The sequence below is a fragment of the Lynx canadensis genome, chromosome A1 (genome assembly GCF_007474595.2).
Source record: "Lynx canadensis isolate LIC74 chromosome A1, mLynCan4.pri.v2, whole genome shotgun sequence".
NCBI classification, from domain to species: Eukaryota; Metazoa; Chordata; class Mammalia; order Carnivora; family Felidae; genus Lynx; species Lynx canadensis.
Genome location: NC_044303.2, coordinates 106,837,718 through 106,860,320, shown reverse-complemented (window position 1 = coordinate 106,860,320; position 22,603 = coordinate 106,837,718). Strand labels below are relative to the sequence as shown.

The window sequence follows — 22,603 nt, the reverse complement described above, 5'->3', positions numbered from 1 at the left end:
ATCTTATATTTAAAACCACTTAAATAATTTTAAAATTAGCTTAATAAGCAAGAATAACATAGCTAATTCATTTTAAATACCAAGAAATTTAGACCTAGCCTTCTGAGAAACTCACTGCAGTCTTGATTGTCTACGCCATTTCAATGGGATATAGAGGGAAGGTTGGGCTTTTTACAATACTGAAGACAAGCGTTTTAGTAACTAAACCCTAGAATGTTTCTTAAGACCACAAAATGCCAGTGTCCTCCTTTTTTCTGAGAAACAGTCCTGAAAACTGAGCCTGCTTTATGCCACCTCCCGATTCATTCCTTGGAGTAGTTTTCTCTCTCTCTAAGCTAGCTGCCAAATAGGAAAAGGGTTTTCAAAGCTCTTCTCTTCAATGTTACCCAGGAAGACAAGCTTGCAGGCCACTGTTGATTAATGGTTTCAGATCCTCATTATAACTGTTTTTCCCAAACTATGGTGTGTGCAGCAGGGCTGGAAAGCAAGGTGAATTTTTATGTGGTACTTCATTTTTTGTAGAATTTAATATTTATTTAACTTGTAATAGAAAACAGAAAGCTGACACGTCAAACCCATACTTTTGGAGATAGAACTACTTAGAAGAAACTAAAGCTGGTAGGCTGTATTAGCCTACCCTGTAACAGACTGCTGGTGGAATGTTCTGGAGGTAGCTGAACATGGTAAGAAATGACTGAAGTGTGGGCAAATGTGTTCCCTGCTCAAATAAGCCAAATAGTAAAAATGAGCAAAAACAGTAAAAATAGAATTTTACAAAACATAATATATTTATCCCTGAATCAGTGGTTCTTACCCTGCCTTATATGGTAACTGGAATCATAAATGGGCATTTGCCTTTGGCATTTATTGATGTTCATTCTCCCCTAAGAACGGCTCTTCACTCCGACCTTTTAATTCTGCCTTGCAGAAAGTTTAACCAAAGGGTATATAATTAAGTCAAAGGATTCATTTGGTGGTAAACATCTGTATGATACTAGGTACAAACTAGATTTCTGCAGTTCAGAAACTGTTAACTGAAGTTAGCTACGTGTGATCCACCTGCTTAAAAAATTTAGCTATTTGCTATTAGGTCTTACTCATAAACTAGTATTATATCTGACATCAAATTTTACATACCTATCAGTGGATTACCAACCTCCATTTTTGTTCCACCACATAATGTCTAATACTTTGGGTGGGGCCATGCGTACAAAAAAATACATAACATTTCTAATTTCAGCAAATGGCCTTTTATAAAAGAGAATGAAAAGAAGGTCATGAAAGAATAGACAAAAGAATAACAGAGAAAGAGTTTGCCACATTGAAATCAACAATAAGGATTTCTTTTACTAGAAGATGTGAATTATTACTTTTGATATTTCTTTTAAGATATCTGGTATACCCAAAGCATTTTTTTACTGATGTCAATAAAAGAAAGGAATAGTAATGAATTAATTTTTAAAGAATGTCATTATACTCACACATTTCTTCCTTAGAGTTTTCTTGAAAAAATTCCAAGCGCACTTTAAAGTTTGCCTACCATATTTAAGATGGTTAGAATGAATCTCCTGGCTGCATCTGCTCCATGATAGGAAACCATTGCTGGGTCTGCAACCACTACAGTCTCTATGTTGTATTCTTGAGGTAATTTGTATGAATATCGTTTCCCTCTTCCACTTTCTGTTATTTTTTTAGATCTAGGTCTTCCTTTGTCTGCAATAGAGAAATGGATTTTCCAATGTGACTCCATATTGGCAAAGTGAATACAAAATTTCCATTTCTTCAATAATTTTTTCAAAATGTTTACTTAAGGGGCACCTGGGTGGCTCAGTTGGTTAAGTGTTTGACTCTTGATTTCAGCTCAGGTCATGATCTCACAGTTCGTGAGATCAAGCTCTACATAGGTTTCTTTGCTGACAGTGTGAGGCCTGCTTGGGATTCTCTGTCTCCCTCTCTCTCTGCCCCTTCCCCATTCACTCTCTCTATTTCTCTCTCTCTCAAAAATAAATAAACATTTAAAAAAATGTTTATTTAATGCCAAGATATGTTGATAATATAATGGTAAGCAAGACCAAATAAGTTCCCTGAATACATGGAAGCTAAAAGGGCATCTGGTTTTGGAGTGTGGCTTTGGAATCAAATAGACTAGATAGACTTGTATCACTTATTGGCTCTGCTACTTGGGAAACTAACATCAGTCAGTTAGCTTTGATTTCCTCATCTGAACAATAGCAACATCTACTTTCTAGTGTTGATGTCCTATAATAAGATCGCATTAGTAAAATTCTTAGCACAGAGTCCGTATAAATAAAATAATCCAATAAAAAAAAATCACAATTTTCTTTTTGAAACCAGTGACAAAACAAAGGTCTACTTGAAGAGAGTGCCTGAAGTGACTACCTCACACATCCTCATTTCAGGCAGTGGCCCTTAATTACTAAAACATTATGCATGGGTTACAAAAGACTCAGTTCTGCCTTCCATCAGGATCACATAGGGAAATAAAGATTTCTTCAAACAAGGCCAAATAAAAGTAGTAACCACAAATAAATGTATTTATACACTTAACTACATAAAAATGTAAAATGTTTATTAAAACATGCCACTATCAGAATGAAAAGCATGCCACCAAGTGGGAGAAGATATTTACAATACTTTTCCATAATGAACAAATTAAAAGCTACTCTAAATTAGTAACAGATAACCCAAATGAAAAATTGGCAAAAGACTTGACCAGCCATTTTTCACACAAAGAAAGACATCCAAATGGCTAATTAGCATATGAGAAGGTGCTCAGTCTCATTACTCTTCAGGGAAATGCAAATTTAAATCACAATTAATTAAATTAACTAAACTCTCTAGAATGGCTAAAATAAAGAGATGATTATATTAAGTGTTGTCAAGAGTGTGGAGACAACTGAAAGTCCCCTGCACATACATACTGGGAGTTTAAATTAGGATAAACACTGAAAAATGAGCAAGCAGTAGCCACTAAAGTTTAACATTTGCATACCCAATGATCAGTGATCTGAAAGATATACTTATCAGAAATGCATATAAATCACATGTAAAAATTATTCACAGTAGTACTGTTCTTAATTTGAATAACCTCAATAGTGTAATGGATAAAGAAATTTTGGCCTACCCATACAATGGAATGTTCTAGAACAAAGAAAATGAACCAACTACTACAATGTGCAAGAACATGGATGAACCTCACAAAGAGGATGTTGAGCAAAGAAGCCAATGACAAAAGAGTAGGTGTTGTATTCTTCCATTTACAGAAACATAACAACTGGGAAGACATGATGTTAGAAGGAGAGTAAGTATCTTGAGGTAAGAGATATTAGTGCCTAGGAATGGGCCTAGGGGGACATCTGTTGTACTGACATTTTGTGTATTCTGATCTGAGTGATAACTACATGGTTATGTTCATTTTGGGAAAATTTAGCAGTTGGGACACATCATTTGTGCAATTTCCTGTATGCATGGGGTACTTCAATAATGAAACTTACTATTTTAACAGCTTTACTGAGATATAATATATATGACAAAACATGTAGCCAGTGATGTACAATTCAGTTAGTTGTAATCAATTTCTACAGTTGGGCAACCATCTCTACAATCCATTCTTAAATCACTGATTACCTGTTCTGCTCCTTGCCATATACCAAAATTCAGTTGATGTCATTAAAGTGCTACCACCTCCTTTCCCAAACTTATACTCGTGGGCCAACATCTTTCATATTTCTTTACTACAATTTTAATGGAATCCCCAGAAGTAAACATGTGTGTTTAGTAGAGTTTCATGGAGATAAATCTCTGTGTTCAATTAGTCATGTTTCCTTGGGTGTCTCTAATTTTTTTTTAATTTCTAAGTACATACTCTCATAATTCTAGTCCACTGTGGTGGCTTCTGATAAATTGATTTCCTTGTCTTGTTTTAAGTACTTTGGCAGTGGCTTGTCAATTCAATTCAAGTCTATTCTATTCCACTTTGCAAACTATCTATTCCACCTTTCTTACCCTCTAACATCTTTCCATGGTGCCAGAATTAATTTATATCTTGAATTTTTGAACTATTGGTTCCCTTCTATTACTGCCTTCTAGGCCCAACTGAGTTATCTCTGAGATCTAACATGAACTGGATTCCACTACCATTACTGGGAACTTCACTGTTCTGAATTATCATCATAATTTACAGTTTCATTTTTTTCTTTTTTTGCAGTGACCCAGACTAAAATCTACTTGATAAACAAAGTTTTACCCAAGTAGAGTCAGTTAACAAAGTTAATGAAAGTGTTATAAAAAGAAAAGCAAAGAGTCATTATTTAATGAAAAGAAGCATTATGTCATGAATCATGACAATGCAAAAAGACAAAAACAACACTAGCCATCTTCAACAGGATTACAAAAGTTAAAAGTACACTTTATAGATCCATATTTAGTACAAGTAGTTGAAACCAAAGATGATGACAGGCAGCATAAGAAATTGACTTTATCTGTATCTTGAGATGTCTGCCAATTAGCAATGAATTCTGCAGTTTTCTAATCATAATCTTAAAGGTACTTAGTTATATATTAGTATGTTGTTATATATACTTGTAATATTTAGTTGCAGACATTTCTACAAGTAGATGAACAGACTCACTTTGGCATAGTCAACACCAAATAAACCATGGAGGGAAAAATACAGACGTAGCTCTCCTATGTGGATATGTCACTGATCTTATATGTAAAAATCAGGCAGTGGTAGGAATAGAAAGCATGAGAAGATAGGCAAATATTAGAAAGTAGTCATCATCACAAGTAAAATTAATCTGACTTAGGGGAAAAAAGGGGAAGTGGTTAGAATTACTCTCTCTCTTTTTTTAACGTTTTTATTTTGAGAGAGAGACAGAGTGAGAGCAGGGGAGGGGCAGAGAGAAAGGGAGACACAGAATCCGAAGCAGGTTCCAGGCTGGCTCTAGACTGTGAGCCATTAGCACAGAGCCCGGCGTGGGACTTGAACTCATGAACCAGGAGATCATGAACTGAGCCAAAGTCAGATGCTTAAGCAACTGAGCCACCCAGGCACTCCAGAATTATTCTCTTGTTGCTGTTATTTGTTTTGGCTTGTGCGGAGCGGGGAAGGTGGGGGTGGGGGGTGTTCAATTTTTATCTTTGAGTGGAGTGACCAGGTAGTAGATAGTGGAAGACAACAACAGGGGACTTTGGGAAGGAAGGTAATGGGTTCAGCTTTAGATTTATTAAGTCTGAAGTGACTGTGAGACACATGAATACAACTTACTAAACACCTGAAAAGAGAGAGGTTAGAACGGAGATTGGAACAAAGTAAGAGAGAGAAAAAAGTTCGCTTCCTTTACTGTCCCAGTCCCCATCTGTCAGTATGCTACATCCTTATTTTCATGGTATAGTTAAATAGACTGCATGGAACATTCTAGAATGTTTCTTAAGAATCTCAGCTTCATGGTAGACCCCATCATACAAGTTAACCATTGTGTAAGAACCATGCATATTGAAGTAATCTTTTTATCAGGTTGCTTTCTTTGATGGCTTCAGGGTCTACATCAACTATGCTAAGCTCATTTTTCATCTTCCAAATCTTGAGACGGTTTTCTACCCATATGCATGTATAAGAACAACACAGTTGATACCACACACTTCCAATTAGTGAAGAAATTTGAAAAATGTTTAGTCATCAATGCTCACCATGTGCTCTCTATAATACCCTGTACACATGGTGACAATAATGTCCACAACAGTTATGGATGGATGACATATGGAAATCATTTCAGTAGTTGTCTGGTTAAGTTAGAGATGTCTCTAAGAATAGAGATGATCTCTATGTCCTGCTCAAATAGATCACTCTTCTTTAGTTCTATAAATCTACTTGTAACAGTGAGTCCTAGACATACTCATAGGTTTACAATAAAATGTAATGTAATATATATTAATAATGTCACTTGCCTGCTTAAAATCTTGAAAGACCACATATTGCTCCCAGGTAAAGTCCTTACCATCGAACACACAAGGAAGTACCTTCATCATCCAGGTCCATGACTACCTTTCAAAGGTTGTATCTCCCATCCACACTGCAAACATTTGGCTTCAGCTCCCCCAGCTGATGCCTTCTCCTGCCTTTATACCCCTGCATGCATTGCTCCTTTTGCCTGAAACTTGTTCTTCTCTAACCATATGTACTAAAAACTTCACACGAGTTTTTCATTTTCACACATGATCTCGTTTAATTCTGACAACAGACTGGAGGTTTGGGTGTCACTATCCCCATTTCGTATACTGTAAATGAAGTTGCGGGGAGAGAAAGTAAGTTTTTCAAAATCACACAGCTAGGAAGTGGTAGCATTAAGTTCGTGAACACAGGCAGAGACTCCAAAGTCCATTATCATAACCTGCACCCGCTGTTCCCCTTTATCCCCAGAGATGTAAGTCTGTCATCTTGCTGTCATCTTTGCTGCTGCTTGATCTTTGCGGCTTCAGCCCCCTGATATCAGAACCTAGTTTCTTGTGTACCGAGTGTGGCAGAGTTCCCATCATGCCTCAGTATAATTACTCACTTACCAGTCTGTCTAAAATAATACATTGGTTGCCTCTTGAAAATAAGAGCTGTGACATTTAGCTCTTTATCCCTGTGATGTGACTGGTCATGCTTATGTTGCAAATAAAGAAGCTATGGTGTAAAAGTGGAAAACACCAAGGATTTCCACAAAAAATTAAAAATAGAGATATCATATCTCATATGATCTCCTATGATCTCATATCTCATATCAGAGCAGTAATTCCGCTGCTAGTTATTTACTCAAAAAAATGAAAAATTGAAAAGATATATCTACCCCTATGTTTACTGTAACATTACTTACAATATTTACAATAAGGAAGCAACATAAGTGTCCATCATAAAACGAATAAATAAAGAAGATGGGATATATATTCAATGGACTATCACTCAGCTATAAAAAAGAATGAAATCTTGCCATTCACAACATAGACGGACCTGGAGGGCATTATGCTAAGTAAGTCAGACAGTGCAATACAAATACTATATGATTTCACATAAATGTGGAATCTTAAAAAAATAACAAAAACAAAAACAAAAAAACCCAAAAAACCCACACCATGAATAGATTCATAAGTACAGAGAATAAGCTGGTGGTTGCCAGAGGAAGGGGGGTGGGGTGACGGGTGTAACAGGAGAAGGGGATTAAGAGGTACACACTTCTTGTTTATAAAATACATGAGTCACAGGGATGAAAATTACAGCAAAGGGAGTACAGTCAATAATACTGTACTGGCTTTTCAGCGTGAGAGATGGTAACTCCACTTATTGTGGTGAGCACTGAATAATGTACAGGTTGTCAAATCACTATGTGGTACACTTGGAACTAGTATAACACTATAAGTCAACCATACTAAAATTTAAAAAAAAAGTTTAAGGGAATGGAAAAAGAGTACCTAGCAGGAGTGAAAGTGAAGCTATGCCTTGAACCCAGGGGGGCCTCTGGCTCTCAATCTCATGTGCCTTCTCTACATTATGTTTTCATAGAAGAACACAACAAAGTCATCCTAAAGTATGAAGTTTCCTGTTCAGAAAAGATATTCATGAAGTCAATACACAGCAACATACTATACCTAAGGCATTAAAAGGAGGAAGGGGAAACAGCGCAAAGATCAATGTGAATACACGGAAACTTTCTCATTCCATTGTACAAAGGCAAAGTCGAATTATACAAAGTTGAATCATGTGTTTAATATGTTAATACATCAGCCTGAAGTCATAAGGGAAGAGCTACAATTAGACATATTGGTATAAGTAAAGAAGGCTTTATTGCACACACTGCTAATTTTAAAACCATTTTCTCAATTCTGGACCTTTAAAAAGTCTGAAAGTAGGCAAACTCAGTAGGTCACCCAACCGATAGTTTGACACTCCGTGCCTGTAAGTGCTTGACCTAAATAGGTCAAATGATACAGAACAGTCATGCCTTAAAAAAAAAAAAATAGAAACCTTATGAGCAATGTTTGTCAAACATGAACTGTGTATTTGTGCCTTATAAAACTATTAAAATTAAAATTTTCTAGAAATCTTTTCTCTGTGGACCATAGCACACAAAGCCTTCTTTGTGTCATCCTGTACATGAGTAATTAGAACAGCTGGAGCTGACTACGATTTGAAAGTTGCACAGCGCAGATATTTAGTATAACCCATACAAGACAATTTCCTTAAATGGACTAAATCCAAGTTGTTGCTATCATTCCTCAACACAAGAGCCTTTCTTTGGCTTGTTCATAATGCTATGACTTCTGTTGAGCAGTTTTATCTCCTTTGTGCCTGTATTTCTTAGAAGAGAGAAGAAGGATGCGTTTCACTTAAATTGGCTCGATCATGTACAGCAAATAGTGCGGCCCAGAGGTAGGTGCACTTAGGCCCTTTTGAAGATGATTCCCATTCAGACTGATACCGTGAGCTTTCACGAGGGAAACAGAAGTCACACATTAATTTGAGATAAATATATTTAAACAGAAATATATTACAATTCTTTCTGAATCTGAACACCCCAAAAGAGCAATGATATGAACATCCTATCACCTCTGCAAATGTTACTGACTGTCACAAGTCATATACCTAAACTAGCCTCAAATACCATAACCAATTTTAGATTTGGTATCTTGGCAGTAACCACACTCACACCTAATTTTAAATGTGCAAGTCAAGTTTTTATGTCTTTACACCAAAACTTCTTCAATAAATTCCTATTTCCTCAGATCCTAACTGGAAATATTTCTTGTATCAGTGAATAGTCACTGAGATGTCTGGATTAGATGTGTAAAAATTTTTCCTAGGGACACTTCTAATTATTTTTTGAAAGCTGGCTATGGCTTTCAGGTCTTCCTTACATAATAGAAATCATTCATTTTCCTTACCGTTCCTGCTAACACACAGACCTCTGCCAAAGGAAGTAAGAAAGCGGACAAAACAGTCAGCCCCATTTTATTTCTGTGAAGAACTGGCAGACAAACAGAGACTAGGATTTGATGGCTGGAAATGTTTATGAGCTTCTGAAAAGTCCAGATTTAAGGTATTTTGATACTGAGAGCAAATTTGAAGAAATAAATCTTTACCCTTCTTCTTATTACACTGTTAATTTTAACCTCCAAGATGATTTTTACTTGGGTGAAACAGAAAAAAAAAGAAAAAGAAAAAGAAGAAAGAAGTAAAAGAGGCATCTGGTCAAAGTAAAGAGATAGCTATGATGTTCTCAAAGAGGTGGACTAAAATAAGGCCATGAGCTCACAGTATTCAGTTTCAGAAGATCTCGAATTCTCTCGGTATCATTTCTGTGCCAATGAGGTGAATAGTATACTACAAGGAACACTTCACAATTCAAGAGAGATGCATGTTATGTATTAATCTCTGAACCCTTGTGAATTTCCATTTCTTGACATTAAAATGTAGTACTTTGTAGAAAACTAAAAGAGAAGTCTAAAATAGATACGTTTAATTGTTATTAACCGAAGAGACTCCACATTTTGAGCAAGTATAAAACCAGAAGAGTGATGGATGAACAGAGGGACAGACAGATGGACAGATGGAAGAAAAGGAAGAAAAACAATTTAGTGTATTCATCTCACATTGCATATTTGTTAAACCCCTTTCAGGAGAAGGCATTACCTGAAATGATACCACAGTAATGACTGTGAGGAGCTGACTTCTCTGTGACTTTTTCCTCCATGGACCTTTTCTGCCTATATACACGGTGTGGGTGACCCGTTATGGCCATTGTATCATTGAGTGGTTCAATAAATATGAAGTCCTCATTGAGCTGTATAAATCCCATCTGGAATATATAACATAAAAAGATATATAAGAAATACTATTTGAATAAATTATTTTCTAGGCTTTCCTACCCACACACACTCCATTTGCTTTCACATATGTGCATACATTCTTCTAGTGAAGCTATTTCAGCAACCCGACTAATAAGGTAACTGTCTTCCCATGTTATTACTTCATCTTTACATACTTTATTGTGCTAGCATAAACTTCATTTAGTTGGACTTAGCCTGTGTGGGTGGGAGGCTAGATGCCAGCAACAGATGCACAGTAAAAATTCTGGAATGTTAAAGGCTCACTTTGGGAGACCCATGGGGTCACTTACATGTAGGCATGTACAGAAGAGCAATACAGTTTTTAATTGCATGCACCACACTGTCCAACATTTCAATAATCACTATTTAATAAAGTAATTCATGTAACATGTCAAAGCAAATGCAGGGGACACAGCATTGAAAGTATCGTATAAAATATTCTTAAAGGCTTCTACTAAACATTTTTAAAACCTTTGAACAGTAAATTACAGAAAAAAAATGAATCATCACTTACATAAGCATGTTTCATTTCATATAATGCCATGTTTTTAAACTTAGCCAATTGTGGACAGAGGGCTAAAAACTGTAAAATACGTTATTATCAATAAAAAGAACTTACAGCAAGTAGGTATCCTTTTATTATATTGAAGCTAAGCCTAGTCATTTATTTCCTTCCTTTTTTAGAACATAAATTTATATTATAACTAGGAAAATATTCCACACAGAACATATGACTTGACCTTTTCCATTTTTATTCTTTTACTCTACTGTAATATATATTACTTGTATAAAATACATATAATACATATATTTGACCATTCTGTTAACTCTTTAGTAAACAGTTTTGACGAAATAATCCCTTGGAACCTGCATTGTTCACATCCAATCTGCTATCAAAGTTCTTAATTCTGTTTTGCATTGGTTATATAAAAATCACATATAGTTCATTTCAATTTGATCCACTAGAACTAGCACAGTAATAATATACTTACTTCTTCAGATATAGTAATTCTTCTAAACTGAATATTAAGAAAAATTGAACCTACACTAAAAAAGTATCTTTTCTTTAAAAGCACAGAAGAGACTTTTTCTCTTGTTTTAATTATTAAAGTGTATTGCATCTTCCCTACCGGAAGACCAGGGGATTGCTAATATGCTATCTCATTTTATTCTATACCAAATTGATGTTATAAGACATCTTAAGAATAATCTAAAAATACTTCTCACTTTTTTACTGCATTTTTATAACACCAATAAAAATCTCAAGTATTAGAATAATAGTTCCATCACCTCTATCTGTCCCCTTCTCTTTTTCTGTTTCTCCCTCTCCGTCTCTCCTTTACACACACACACACACACACACACACACACACACACACACACACACAGGCTGGAGGTGGTGATAATGGGGAAAAGATTTACTGTGATGATTCTTGTAAAATATCAGGCACATATCATACACTTGGGGCATTTGTTATGTAATTTTAATATGACTTCCAATGAGTCCTTTTATTTTCCACACATGGTTTCATTGTCTCACATGTAAAACTAGGTTGAATTTTAAAGTAATTACAAGAAATCCAAACAAATTTTCCTCAGAAACTAATTTGATAAAAAAAAGGACAATAACAAATATTTAAAACTTGAAACAATAATCACTAAAGATGTAGGAGTACATCTACACATGGATGGAGGATGGGTCACGGTATATATTGATCCACACTGTGAAAACACAAAAATATCCTGCTCTTATCTCATATCAGTATGCTTCTGAGGTTCAGTCAGTACTGAAGGTCACTAATAAAACAGTGTGGCTGATGATTAAAACAGTAAGTATTATGATGCTCACTTAGAACATCTCAAGTAAACATGCTGAATTTCCCTAAATCATACATTTATAATCTGATATTCTTTCAAAAGGTTATAAGTATTAGATTTAAAGCAATAAATCAAATAAATTTAATTGCATACTATCATATAAAATTTAATGACTTGCAAAAATAGATTTTGGACTTAAGATTATTCGGATTCATAGTCTACTACTAGCTAAATAACTCTGTTAAAGGTACAGTGACTTTATCTATACAACAGCCCCATAGGGTCATCTGGAACATTCACTTTTGAAAAGCCCATGTAATGCGCCTTTCATAGGATCTGAGACTGGGCAACCACTCAATAAATGTTCACCATAATTTTTATTTCATTAATTAGAATAACCAGAATAAATCAAAACATCCAAACATTTGACTGTGAACTGAAGACCTCAAGAGTCCAAGGAATCAAAATTGACTCACCTTTGTATCCCCATATTACCATGTTAAATATTTTCTAAAATAGAATTTTTTAACATGGGATTTGGAAACCTCTTCATAACAGAATTATCTACTGTGTTAGAACTTTATCTCTAGACATTTTTAAAAATGAGAAGGCTACTTTGGAAAAGGAAAAAAAAAACGTTGGAATAATTATAAATGGTGACTCACTCATTCAATACATATTTACTGTCTGACTACAGTGTGCCAGACTCAGTTCAGTCCAGGGAAGATTTAGCACCAAGTGCTTAGTGTTCTTTCTGCAGGGAAGGAATTTCTATCTGAGACGAGAATACTATCCTACAGTAAAGGGAATGCTCTAATGACTTACATTAAAGCAGAATTAAAGAAAGTCTTGAGGTTTTCTGTGTCACCACAAAAGCCTCACTTTCTCACTAACCGAACAGAAATGCATATCTACGCTGTGATTTTACAAGCCATGGGAGAACACGAATCTCTATTAACCTCTAGGCACCAGGGCCCCTGTGTTCGACAATCCACAACGATGCAGCAATCACTGTAGTGCAAGCATTGTCCTTTCGGTTTTAGGAGGAAAGAAAACAGTATGTGAACGAATATCGCACAGCAAAACATCTAAGATAAATGCAAGCTTTATAAGCATTTTTCTCCCAGATTGCTCTTAGATTTTTCAAAATGATTTTCCCTATTCTGAGACACTTCACACAAAATTTGGAAATGAAATTAAGTTTAACAGGTGTCCCTTACCTTATTTCTGTCATCATGTGCATATTCTCGTATGGTGGCATCTGTTCTTTTGTCATCGAATGTTATCTTTCATTTCACAATTTAGCAAGAATTTTAGTATTTTGCAAATTTACCATCACTTACGTTAAATCAGTTACCGCTCATTTCTTTTCTTACTAGTTCTGACATTTTATTGTTCTCTTTAGATGCCTCTGTGCTTTATTAAATAAACAACCAATCATACTGATCTCCATGTAGATGCTTTGACATTGTCACTAAATTTTAATCACAACATGAAATTTGATTTGGTTCATGTGCCAAATACACTGTTGGTGAATTGCTTCAATTAACCAGTATAAATGTTTCAGGTGTTGAAATTCAAGTTAATTACGGTCTATTAAATAGATCCCAAAACTCTAATGTAAGCATAACTTAAAAACAACTTAAAGGGGTGCCTGGGTGGCTCAGTCAGTTGAGCATCAGACTCTTGATTTTGGCTGAGGTCATGATCCCAGGGTCGTGGGATGGAGACCTGTGGGGCTTCATGCTGAGCATGGATCCTGCTTAAGATTCTCTCTCCCTTCCCTCCTTGACACAGGCACTTGTGCACACACACACTCTCTTGCTTTAGAAGAAGAAGAAGAAGAAGAAGAAGAAGAAGAAGAAGAAGAAGAAGAAGAAGAAGAAGATGATGAAGGAGAAAGACTTAATAATTAGATAGGAACATTTTCTAGGTAATGTTTTCTAGGTAAGCTTTCAATGGACTGGCTTAAATTTGTATGAGGTTCATACTGCATTCTGTGAGTCTTTGATAATGTCCTATTTTAAAAAGTATAGAGTATATCATAAGAACTCAATAGCATAATTGTTAAAGGACATGAGGAATGTCATAATAATCATCATAATTTCAGGATATCGGAAGAGTCTTGAGTGATAGCAGAATCTGGATAAGATAAGGGCAAGGTTGCTCCCTAGGAGAGGAGATATTAGGAACAAAGAAAAAGAGGATGTGGAGTTAGCTAACAGTTAAGGAGACACCTGGCTTGTGCAGAGATGTGGGAAAAGGTAGCCAAAAAACAAGAGGAACCCATATAACTGAAAACATCAAATGACAAATTTCTTAACAGGAAAGTCCGAGTCCTGAGGTTCTGAGGATGATTACTGTCTGACCATAGGTATAGTAGTGAATTAGTGAGATACTGAAAGAGGCACATGTTTTCTTTCTAAACAGCCGTTAGAGAAAATGCTGAAAAGACGTGGCATCATTATATGCTTGTAAAAACACTGCAGACAAACATCTGATGCTCTACATGACCTGAACTTTGGCTTTATTCCCTTAAGTATTTTCTTGTATGGCAATGGTATAGTATGTATCTTAGTAAGTAAATAAAGCATCATATAGTCCAGAGTGTAAGCATTTGGATTGATGTAAGCTGAAACTTTCTTCAAAAAATGTCATTTTCAATATTACTATGAATAGGAGTGATTTTTCATGCATTTGTGTACTCAACACACACACGCAAGTCTATGAAAATACACTTATGACATCTTATCTATCCTATTGTCTTAAAATACTACCCTTCTCTTCCTGACTCTATTCTTTTGATGTTTCCCCTTTACGCCCACAGGGGGAAACTGTAAATCCTTAATGAAGATATATAAGGTGTAAAAGGTCATGATAAACTCTTGCCTACCTCTCCACCTTTATTTTTACTACTTAAACTTTATATATAACCATAACAAACACATTTTAACTGTGTGTACAAAGTACATTTTAACAGTTTTCATCGTACGTTTTAGTTGTATGCTCACAACTTGGTACAGTGCACATGCTGCTTTCTCTTTCCAGAAAGTCCTCTTGGTTGTTTCTTACAACCCAGCCAGTCCTGTCCTCTCTTCAAAGTAATCCTTGCCTCCCTGATCCACTTCTACACTGTACGTTTCCCGTTGTTCCACTATTAAGTCCACTCTGGTTACGGTTTTCGTGTGTCTTTGATCGGACCACGAACTACTCTGGGGGAAGGCTTTGGGCATAGTGCTCGGCATCACAAGGCCTGGTACACAGCAGGAGCTCAGGAATGTTGCCTTTAACTCAATATATTATTCCTTTTTGAGATTAAAAGAAAGCACATCCACTCACTGTTCTCAACAGCATCTACTCCACTGACTCCATCTGAGGGGAAGTCACTACTTGATTTCTCCCCTCTGGCATTCCCAATGTTGCCTTCCTTGGGAGCCCAAGTTCTATCTTTAGGAAAAGCTTTCATGTGACCACATTGTTAACATTATTCTGTTTTCTTTCCTTGCCAAAGAGCTTCAGAAAGCATCGTGAAACTACGAAGGTAGAAGGAAACTTAGAAATCATCCGGCCATCGCTGGAGTTTTAAAATCAAGAAAACCAAGACTGAGAGATGTTGCACAACGTGCAGAGAATCACACAGAGAGTTCATGTGAGTGTCAGGACTGGAATCTAACGCTCCCAATTTCCAACTTTGTTTTTGGTTTTAATACATCTTTCTAAATTTGCTTGCTACCTGCATTCTAGTTTCCCCCACTGAGCTCTGGAAATTGTTCTGAGGCCACCCACAATTTCCTGTCCTTTGTTCTCTTCTCTAAGGCATTTGACCCTTGACCATTTTTCTCCTCCACGAATATTACATTGCTGTAGCTCTCTTCTCTAGCAACTGTTTCTGTTTCCTTAAACAGGTCATGGTCCTCATTCCAAGGCAGGTCTTTGGTCAGCAACTGCTATCTTCATTTATCCCTCCCAAAGGTTTTAGAACACCCTCTACAGAGACAATACCCAAATCCCCAAACCTCTTCTCAGCCCAATGCTTCCATATGAGAGCCACGCCCCTCTTTGCTCACTTCTCACTCTCTCTTGAGATGTCTGATGGTTCTCCCAAACCAGGGCCTGTCTCTGAGTTTGTATCTCTGTTCATGACTCCAACTTTTTTCTAGTTACCGAAGCTGAAAAAATTATCGAGTCCTTTCTCTTTTCTTTTCAAACTTCTTTTAAAATATGTATAAGAAAACAACAATAGAAGTAATACGCTTGTGTATCAGACATTGTATATGCTTGATTTCATCTAATCAAACAGCAAGCTTGTGACACATATACTAGCCTCACTGGTTTTACTGAAAAAAGTGAGTTTTAAAAAGATTTATTGTGTCCCAAGGTCACAAATCAGTATGTGGTGAAGACAGGATTGAAACAAAAGATGGCCTTTGTGAGGCTATCTGAGGAAGCCTAGGCCCTGCCATATGACTATTATTCCAAACAACTCTCATCTTTAAAACATTTTGCACTGAGGATTTGACATCAAGCACAACACCTCACAATTGGGAGACGTCCAACATTTGATATCCATAGTGAGGCCAGGCCCCATCCTTTACAAAGCAGAAGACAGATTACTACCTTAGGCTCTGAACTTTATCTTGAGCTGACTGTTTAATATGATGAGACATATAAGCTGCCGAAGGCACAGGGGCTTTCTGAGAGGGCTGAGGGTTCCACCTCCAGGCCTCGTTCAGTGCTATGTGCCCAATGACTCCCAGCACCCCCAAGGCAGATACAGGGACAATATTTCAACATGTTAAGGTTTTAGTTTTTCTTTCCTTCTTCCTTTGTTTTACAACTCTCTTTTCTATTTTTGTTCTTCAAACGCCTCCTGATTATAAAACCAGAACTTTTAAATAGAACATTTAAAATATATAATTAAAAAAAGAAGATCATTGTCCCAAATCCCATCACACAGAATTACACAGGTATGTATGTGTGTGTGTGTGTGTGTGTGTGTGTGCATTTCTAGTCTATTAACATACATACAGACACACAAGTATATATGTGGGCATGCACCTGTGTGTATGCATAGATGTGCCTCTACACATGCATACATGTGTTAAAGTTTTATGATCTCCTTTATTTTTCTATTTAAGAACAGCTTAATAGCTATTTTGTTTCTTTTTTTTTTTTAAATTTTTTTTTTCAACGTTTATTTATTTTTGGGACAGAGAGAGACAGAGCATGAACGGGGGAGGGGCAGAGAGAGAGGGAGACACAGAATCGGAAACAGGCTCCAGGCTCTGAGCCATCAGCCCAGAGCCTGACGCGGGGCTCGAACTCACAGACCGCGAGATCGTGACCTGGCTGAAGTCGGACGCTTAACCGACTGCGCCACCCAGGCGCCCCTCTATTTTGTTTCTTAACGGCATTAAGCAATCTCTATAGTCCTGGCTTTTAACTGCTGAATAACAGTGTATCCTCTAAATATATCATAATTTTATTATCTATTCATTCATTTGACCCTCTATTCAAAAATTCTTATGAACATTGACTTTATTTATCCAGAGGTCAGGGGGCAGCTGTGATCCAGGCTGGCAAGACTTGTCAACAACTTACATATACTCCAGGAAGGGATACAATTTGCTATTTACTCAACTGGGTCAAAGTAACACACACAATTGCTCTATCACTATTAATAAGATTTACATTGATAGTTTATACACTTATTTATGTCTATGTTCTATTTCACACACACAAAAAAACAAGGTTCAAATATAGCCTGGAAGTATCCCCCCCAGATACCTAAGGGACAAAGCAGAAACTGAAAGTGACCATCTGGAGAAGATGAATTAGTCCTCTTCAAAGGGTAGATATGAGAGATCCAGAGGGACTGAGGAGCATCTCTGAAGAGGACAGCCTCCCCAAAACCCACAAATGTGGCCCAGGAGAGACAGAAGGTCACCATGTTACGCACTTGTCAAACATAATGCTCAGCACCACTATCCCATGACACAATTACAATGCCATGACACCATCACCATACCATGACACCATTGGTCACCCAAACATACTCTGCTTTCCCTCCTCCCTTATGGTTACTGTCCTAGAGAAGCCAGAGGAAGCTCAGTGCACTGAGCAGGAGGAATGGAAGTCCTAGGTGGGGAAATAACAAGGACTCTTGACTTCACTCCCCCTTCTTCACTGCTTGTGATTAGCTCTAAGCAAGCCACCATGTGAAGGGCATGGGGCAGGGAGATTTTAACTTTAAATCAATTTAGATGGTTTAATGCTTTGAGTGTGAATATTTTAATTACCAGACTTTTTGTGACTAAATTTACCAAGTGACTTCTCACACCCTAAGAGTGAACAGCACCAGAAAGAAGACGGGGCAGGGGGAAGGGGGGAACAACAACCAACCACCCCCCACGTTCATTATGATATCCTTAAGTCCTATTTGGTCAATGAGAAGTTAATTGTGTACAGTAGGAATTCAGGGGCCAAGTATTACAAGGGTTAGAGAGCGATGTGGAGAATGTCTTTTGGGTGAGGTGACATCTGAGCAGAGATCTAAATATGAGAGTTGGCCAGGCCAAGTTATAGGGGAGAAGATTCCAAGCAGAAGGAGAAACAAAGACCCTGAGATGGGACTGACATAGCATGTGTAGGGAAAAGCAAGGTTACTAGGGCTGGAGCAGAGAGATCCCCAGGAAAATGATGACTGGAAAGGAACTCGAGACATTCCATGGCAGTATCACTTATCTGATTCATATTCAAAAATAAACCCTGATGAAATCCTCCTGTGGTTTGTAGACTATCTATCTTTTCTGGGACACTGGTTACAGATTTTACTACGGGATGCTTCATGATGAACTTCTATGCTGAGTACTTTCAACAGTCGTATTTCATCTCCAGAATAATTACACAGAAATACATTTCACTCCCACAAATGAAAGAAAAATATGCATTCTCACCCACTTTATTGAAAACCATTGCCCTCCTCTAACTTTTTCCCATAGTTTGACAGAGATAGGGATTTTAAAACAGTTTCAAAATGTTCCTTTTTTTATTTATTTCAATCCCAGTTAGTTAGCATATAGTGTAATAGTGGCATCAGGAGTAGAATTTAGTGATTCATCACTTACATATAACACCCAGTGCTCATCCCAACAAGTGCCTTTCTCAATGCTCATCACCCATTTCCTTTTTGACTCCATTACAGATAAAGAACATCATAAGCAAGATTATAAACAGAAGCTGTTCTACGTTGAAGATGTGAAAAGTAGTAAAAATAGTACCACTTTTTTTGGTATAAATGGCATAAAGAGGAAAGTGAATGCTCCATCCTAACATTTAAGTGTCTGAAATGGGTAACTTTTTGTTATTAGGATGGTTAGCTCAGTTCTCATTTTATAGTCTAATTTTTGGTTATATCAAGAAAAGCCATTAATTTGGTTTTCATATACTTTCCAATATTCATTCACTTTAATGAATTTTAAATTAATCCCTTGGGATTTCTATGGATTCTTTAAGCATGCAAAAAAGGAAGTTGAGGGGCGCCTGGGTGGCGCAGTCGGTTAAGCGTCCGACTTCAGCCAGGTCACGATCTCGCGGTCCGTGAGTTCGAGCCCCGCGTCAGGCTCTGGGCTGATGGCTCAGAGCCTGGAGCCTGTTTCCGATTCTGTGTCTCCCTCTCTCTCTGCCCCTCCCCCGTTCATGCTCTGTCTCTCTCTGTCCGAAAAATAAATAAACGTTGAAAAAAAAATTTTTTTTAAAAAAAAGGAAGTTGAGAAACAGTGAGCAAACTCAGTTTTAAATCTACTTCTAAGCTTATGTATCAGTCCGGCCAAAAGCTGTTATGTTCTACTGTATCTTCCTGATGATTATTTAGTATTTGTTGTAAATGCACCTACTGAACACCTGTCCCATGACAGTATGCAAGGCACTGAAGATTCAAACTGAAAAGAGATTTAATCCCTGTCTTCATGGACCTCATCCATTAGGGGGAAAGACAGAAAAAATCAGGCATTCAGACAAATGTACTTAAGAAATTGAAACAGTGAAAAGTAGCATTGAAGAAACAAACACAGATCTAAGAGAAATAAAGCAGAGACTGAGCTGCTAGAGAGAGTGGCCCATTACGACCTTTCTAAGGAGCAGACATCGGAGACAAGACACAGAGGAGCCAGCTGTATGAAAAAGACTGTAAGCAAGAGAAGACTGGTGTATTTAAAGCAGCAGATGCCATCATACATGAAGACTATGACCCTGGAATACACATGAGAGGAGTCCAATAGATTGACTTGGTGTTTATAAAAGCGTATACTTTTTAACTGTTGTTTTTAACAACATACGTTTGTGCTCCATGTTTATGTCACAGTAAAACATATTTTAAAAATGAAAACCAAAGGATAAATAATGTAACAGTATTACTTAGCAATAAAGAGGCAAGGAACATACTAAAAGAATGTTGAAAGAGGTTGAAATGCTCAACACTTGCTGGGGAGGCCACTGCCGTAATTAAAGCAATAAATAATGGTGGCATTAGTGAAAAGTCTATCAGTGAGGAGGGCCTAGAGATGAGCCAGGCCACCGTTAAAGAATCGATGGGGAGACTGAGGCAGCGGCAGGAGTCACAGACAAATAATGATAGCAACAAAAGCAGAACAGAGGGTTGTCAGGGCATAATTCATGGAGAGCTCTGAAGACTATGATAAGACATTTAGATTTTATTTGAAATGTAATTGGAAGCAAGTGACAGTGGATGGCATGTTTAGATAGAAATTTTTCAAGAAAGCCATTCCTGTTCTTTTTTTAGAAAACATATTATAAGAGGGCGGCTGGGTGACTCAGTCGGTTAAGCACCTGACTTTGGCTCAGGTCATGATCTTGCGGTCCGTGAGTTCGAGCCCCGTTCAAGCCTGCTTCATATCTGTGCCTCCCTCTCTCTCTCTGCCCCTCCCTTGTTCTCATTCTGTCCCTCTCTCTATAAAATAAATAAACAAAAAGTTTAATAAAAAAAAGAAAACAAATCATAGGGTGACAAGAGTAGAATCAGGAAGCCCAGTTAAAGTCAGCTATCACAATTAGTAGAATCAGGAAGACCAGTTAAAATCAGCTATCACAGTTCAAGCACAAGCCTATGGTGACTAGAGCAAAAAAGCAACACACGGTGGCTGAACTAAGAATGTGCAGAAAAGTAAATTCATTTGAGATGAATTTAAAAAAAAATTTTTTTTTCAACGTTTATTTATTTTTTTTGGGACAGAGAGAGACAGAGCATGAACGGGGGAGGGGCAGAGAGAGAGGGAGACACAGAATCGGAAACAGGCTCCAGGCTCCGAGCCATCAGCCCAGAGCCCGACGCGGGGCTCGAACTCACGGACCGCGAGATCGTGACCTGGCTGAAGTCGGACGCTTAACCGACTGCGCCACCCAGGCGCCCCTGAGATGAATTTTAGATACTCATACAAACCGGAGGGCAACCACTCAAATGTGTTAATGGTTTAGATGCTGGGATATGGAGGGACAATAGCACAGGGAATTAAGGATGACTTCAGAGTTTCTGGCTTAAGTACTCCAGAATGGGAGATACAGGTCTGTAATTGACATCTAAATGTAAGTACTGAGGCTAAAACAGATTTTAGGAGCAGAGATTCCAAGTTTCTGATGGGATCTTATTAGATGTGATACATCTGTGACACATCCAAGTAGAGAAATCAAGTAGACAGTTAAGAGTATGGAGTTTAGTGCGCAGTTTTGAGCTGGAGACATATGTCTGAGAGCTATCAACATAAAGATAATCTTTCAATCCATAGGGAGGAGTGATGTTACCCCGAAAGGGAGTATAGAGAAAGGGCAAAAGAGAGCCTAAAACCAAACCCAAAGGACCCTAACACTGGGAAACAGAGAAGGAATCAGCAAAGGAGACTGAAGAGGAAGGGCCAGTGAGCTTAGAAGAAAAGTAGAAGCTTGTCGATTTTTTGAAATAAGAATTAACCCTTTCTAGAAGTGGCTTCAAAAGAAAAAAGCCTGGGTGGCTCAGTGGGTTAAGCGTCCAACACAGTTGGTGAGTGACAGCTGACAGCTCAGAGCCTGGAGCTTGCTTCAGTTTCTGTGTCTCCTTCTCCCCATTCAGCTACCCCACTCATGCTCTGTCTCTCTCTCTCCCCAAAATAAATAAACATTAAAAAAAAGAAAAAAGACAGGAATAAGCTCTTGTTCAGTTCATTCCAAAGAAACTACTGCCCTAACCCACACTGCTCAGGTTGAAAATGTAGGAGTTCTACGCAAGATGGTCAAACACATGTGCTCATGTTTCTTTTAAATTCAACAGCAAAAACCAAGTGGAAAAACACTCCCCTGCCTACATCAGTCAGGGTTCCCCCAAAGCCTAACAACATGACTTTTGTTTTGTAGCAAATAAGAGAATTTTACATGTTTCATTTTGTTGAGTCATGAGGAGAATTTGAGTTTGTTAACTAACTCTGCTTGCCCTACGGAGGTTTTTTGAAGTTGGCTTCCAGCTTGCGGCTCACCCTAGCACTTAAGGAGCTGGCGCGTATAGTCAGTGATACACCTGGTTATTAAAGGGTTAGTCACTTGGTGATTGTGCAGACCCACTCACCATGGTGATGAGCCCTCACTTATCTCATGCGATTCCAGCCCAGTTATGCGCTTCAAGCGCGACTGAATGAGACCACTGAGGAAGCTGCACAGCTGTGATGTGGGGAAGCACTCATCACTGCCAGGTCTTACTGGTGACCTCACAATTAACGGAGACGTTGCCAACCTCCTACATACCCCCAGGGAGTGGATGCGAATTCAGTTTACCATGGAAACAAGATGAGTGGAGCAAACTACTCAAGGGCCCTCGCACTGGTACTCACAGACATGGAAAATGTGCTGCAACTTC

General features: G+C 37.6%; 1 protein-coding gene across 1 annotated transcript in view; it reads right to left on the bottom strand.

Annotated features, from left to right (window-relative positions):
• Positions 1-22,603, bottom strand: part of ADAMTS19 (ADAM metallopeptidase with thrombospondin type 1 motif 19) — a 231,323-nt gene that overhangs the window by 174,355 nt on the left and 34,365 nt on the right. Inside the window, 3 exon segments of the mRNA XM_030317935.1 lie at positions 638-718; positions 1,541-1,713; positions 9,692-9,857. Coding sequence (XP_030173795.1) covers positions 638-718; positions 1,541-1,713; positions 9,692-9,857 — 420 coding nt within the window.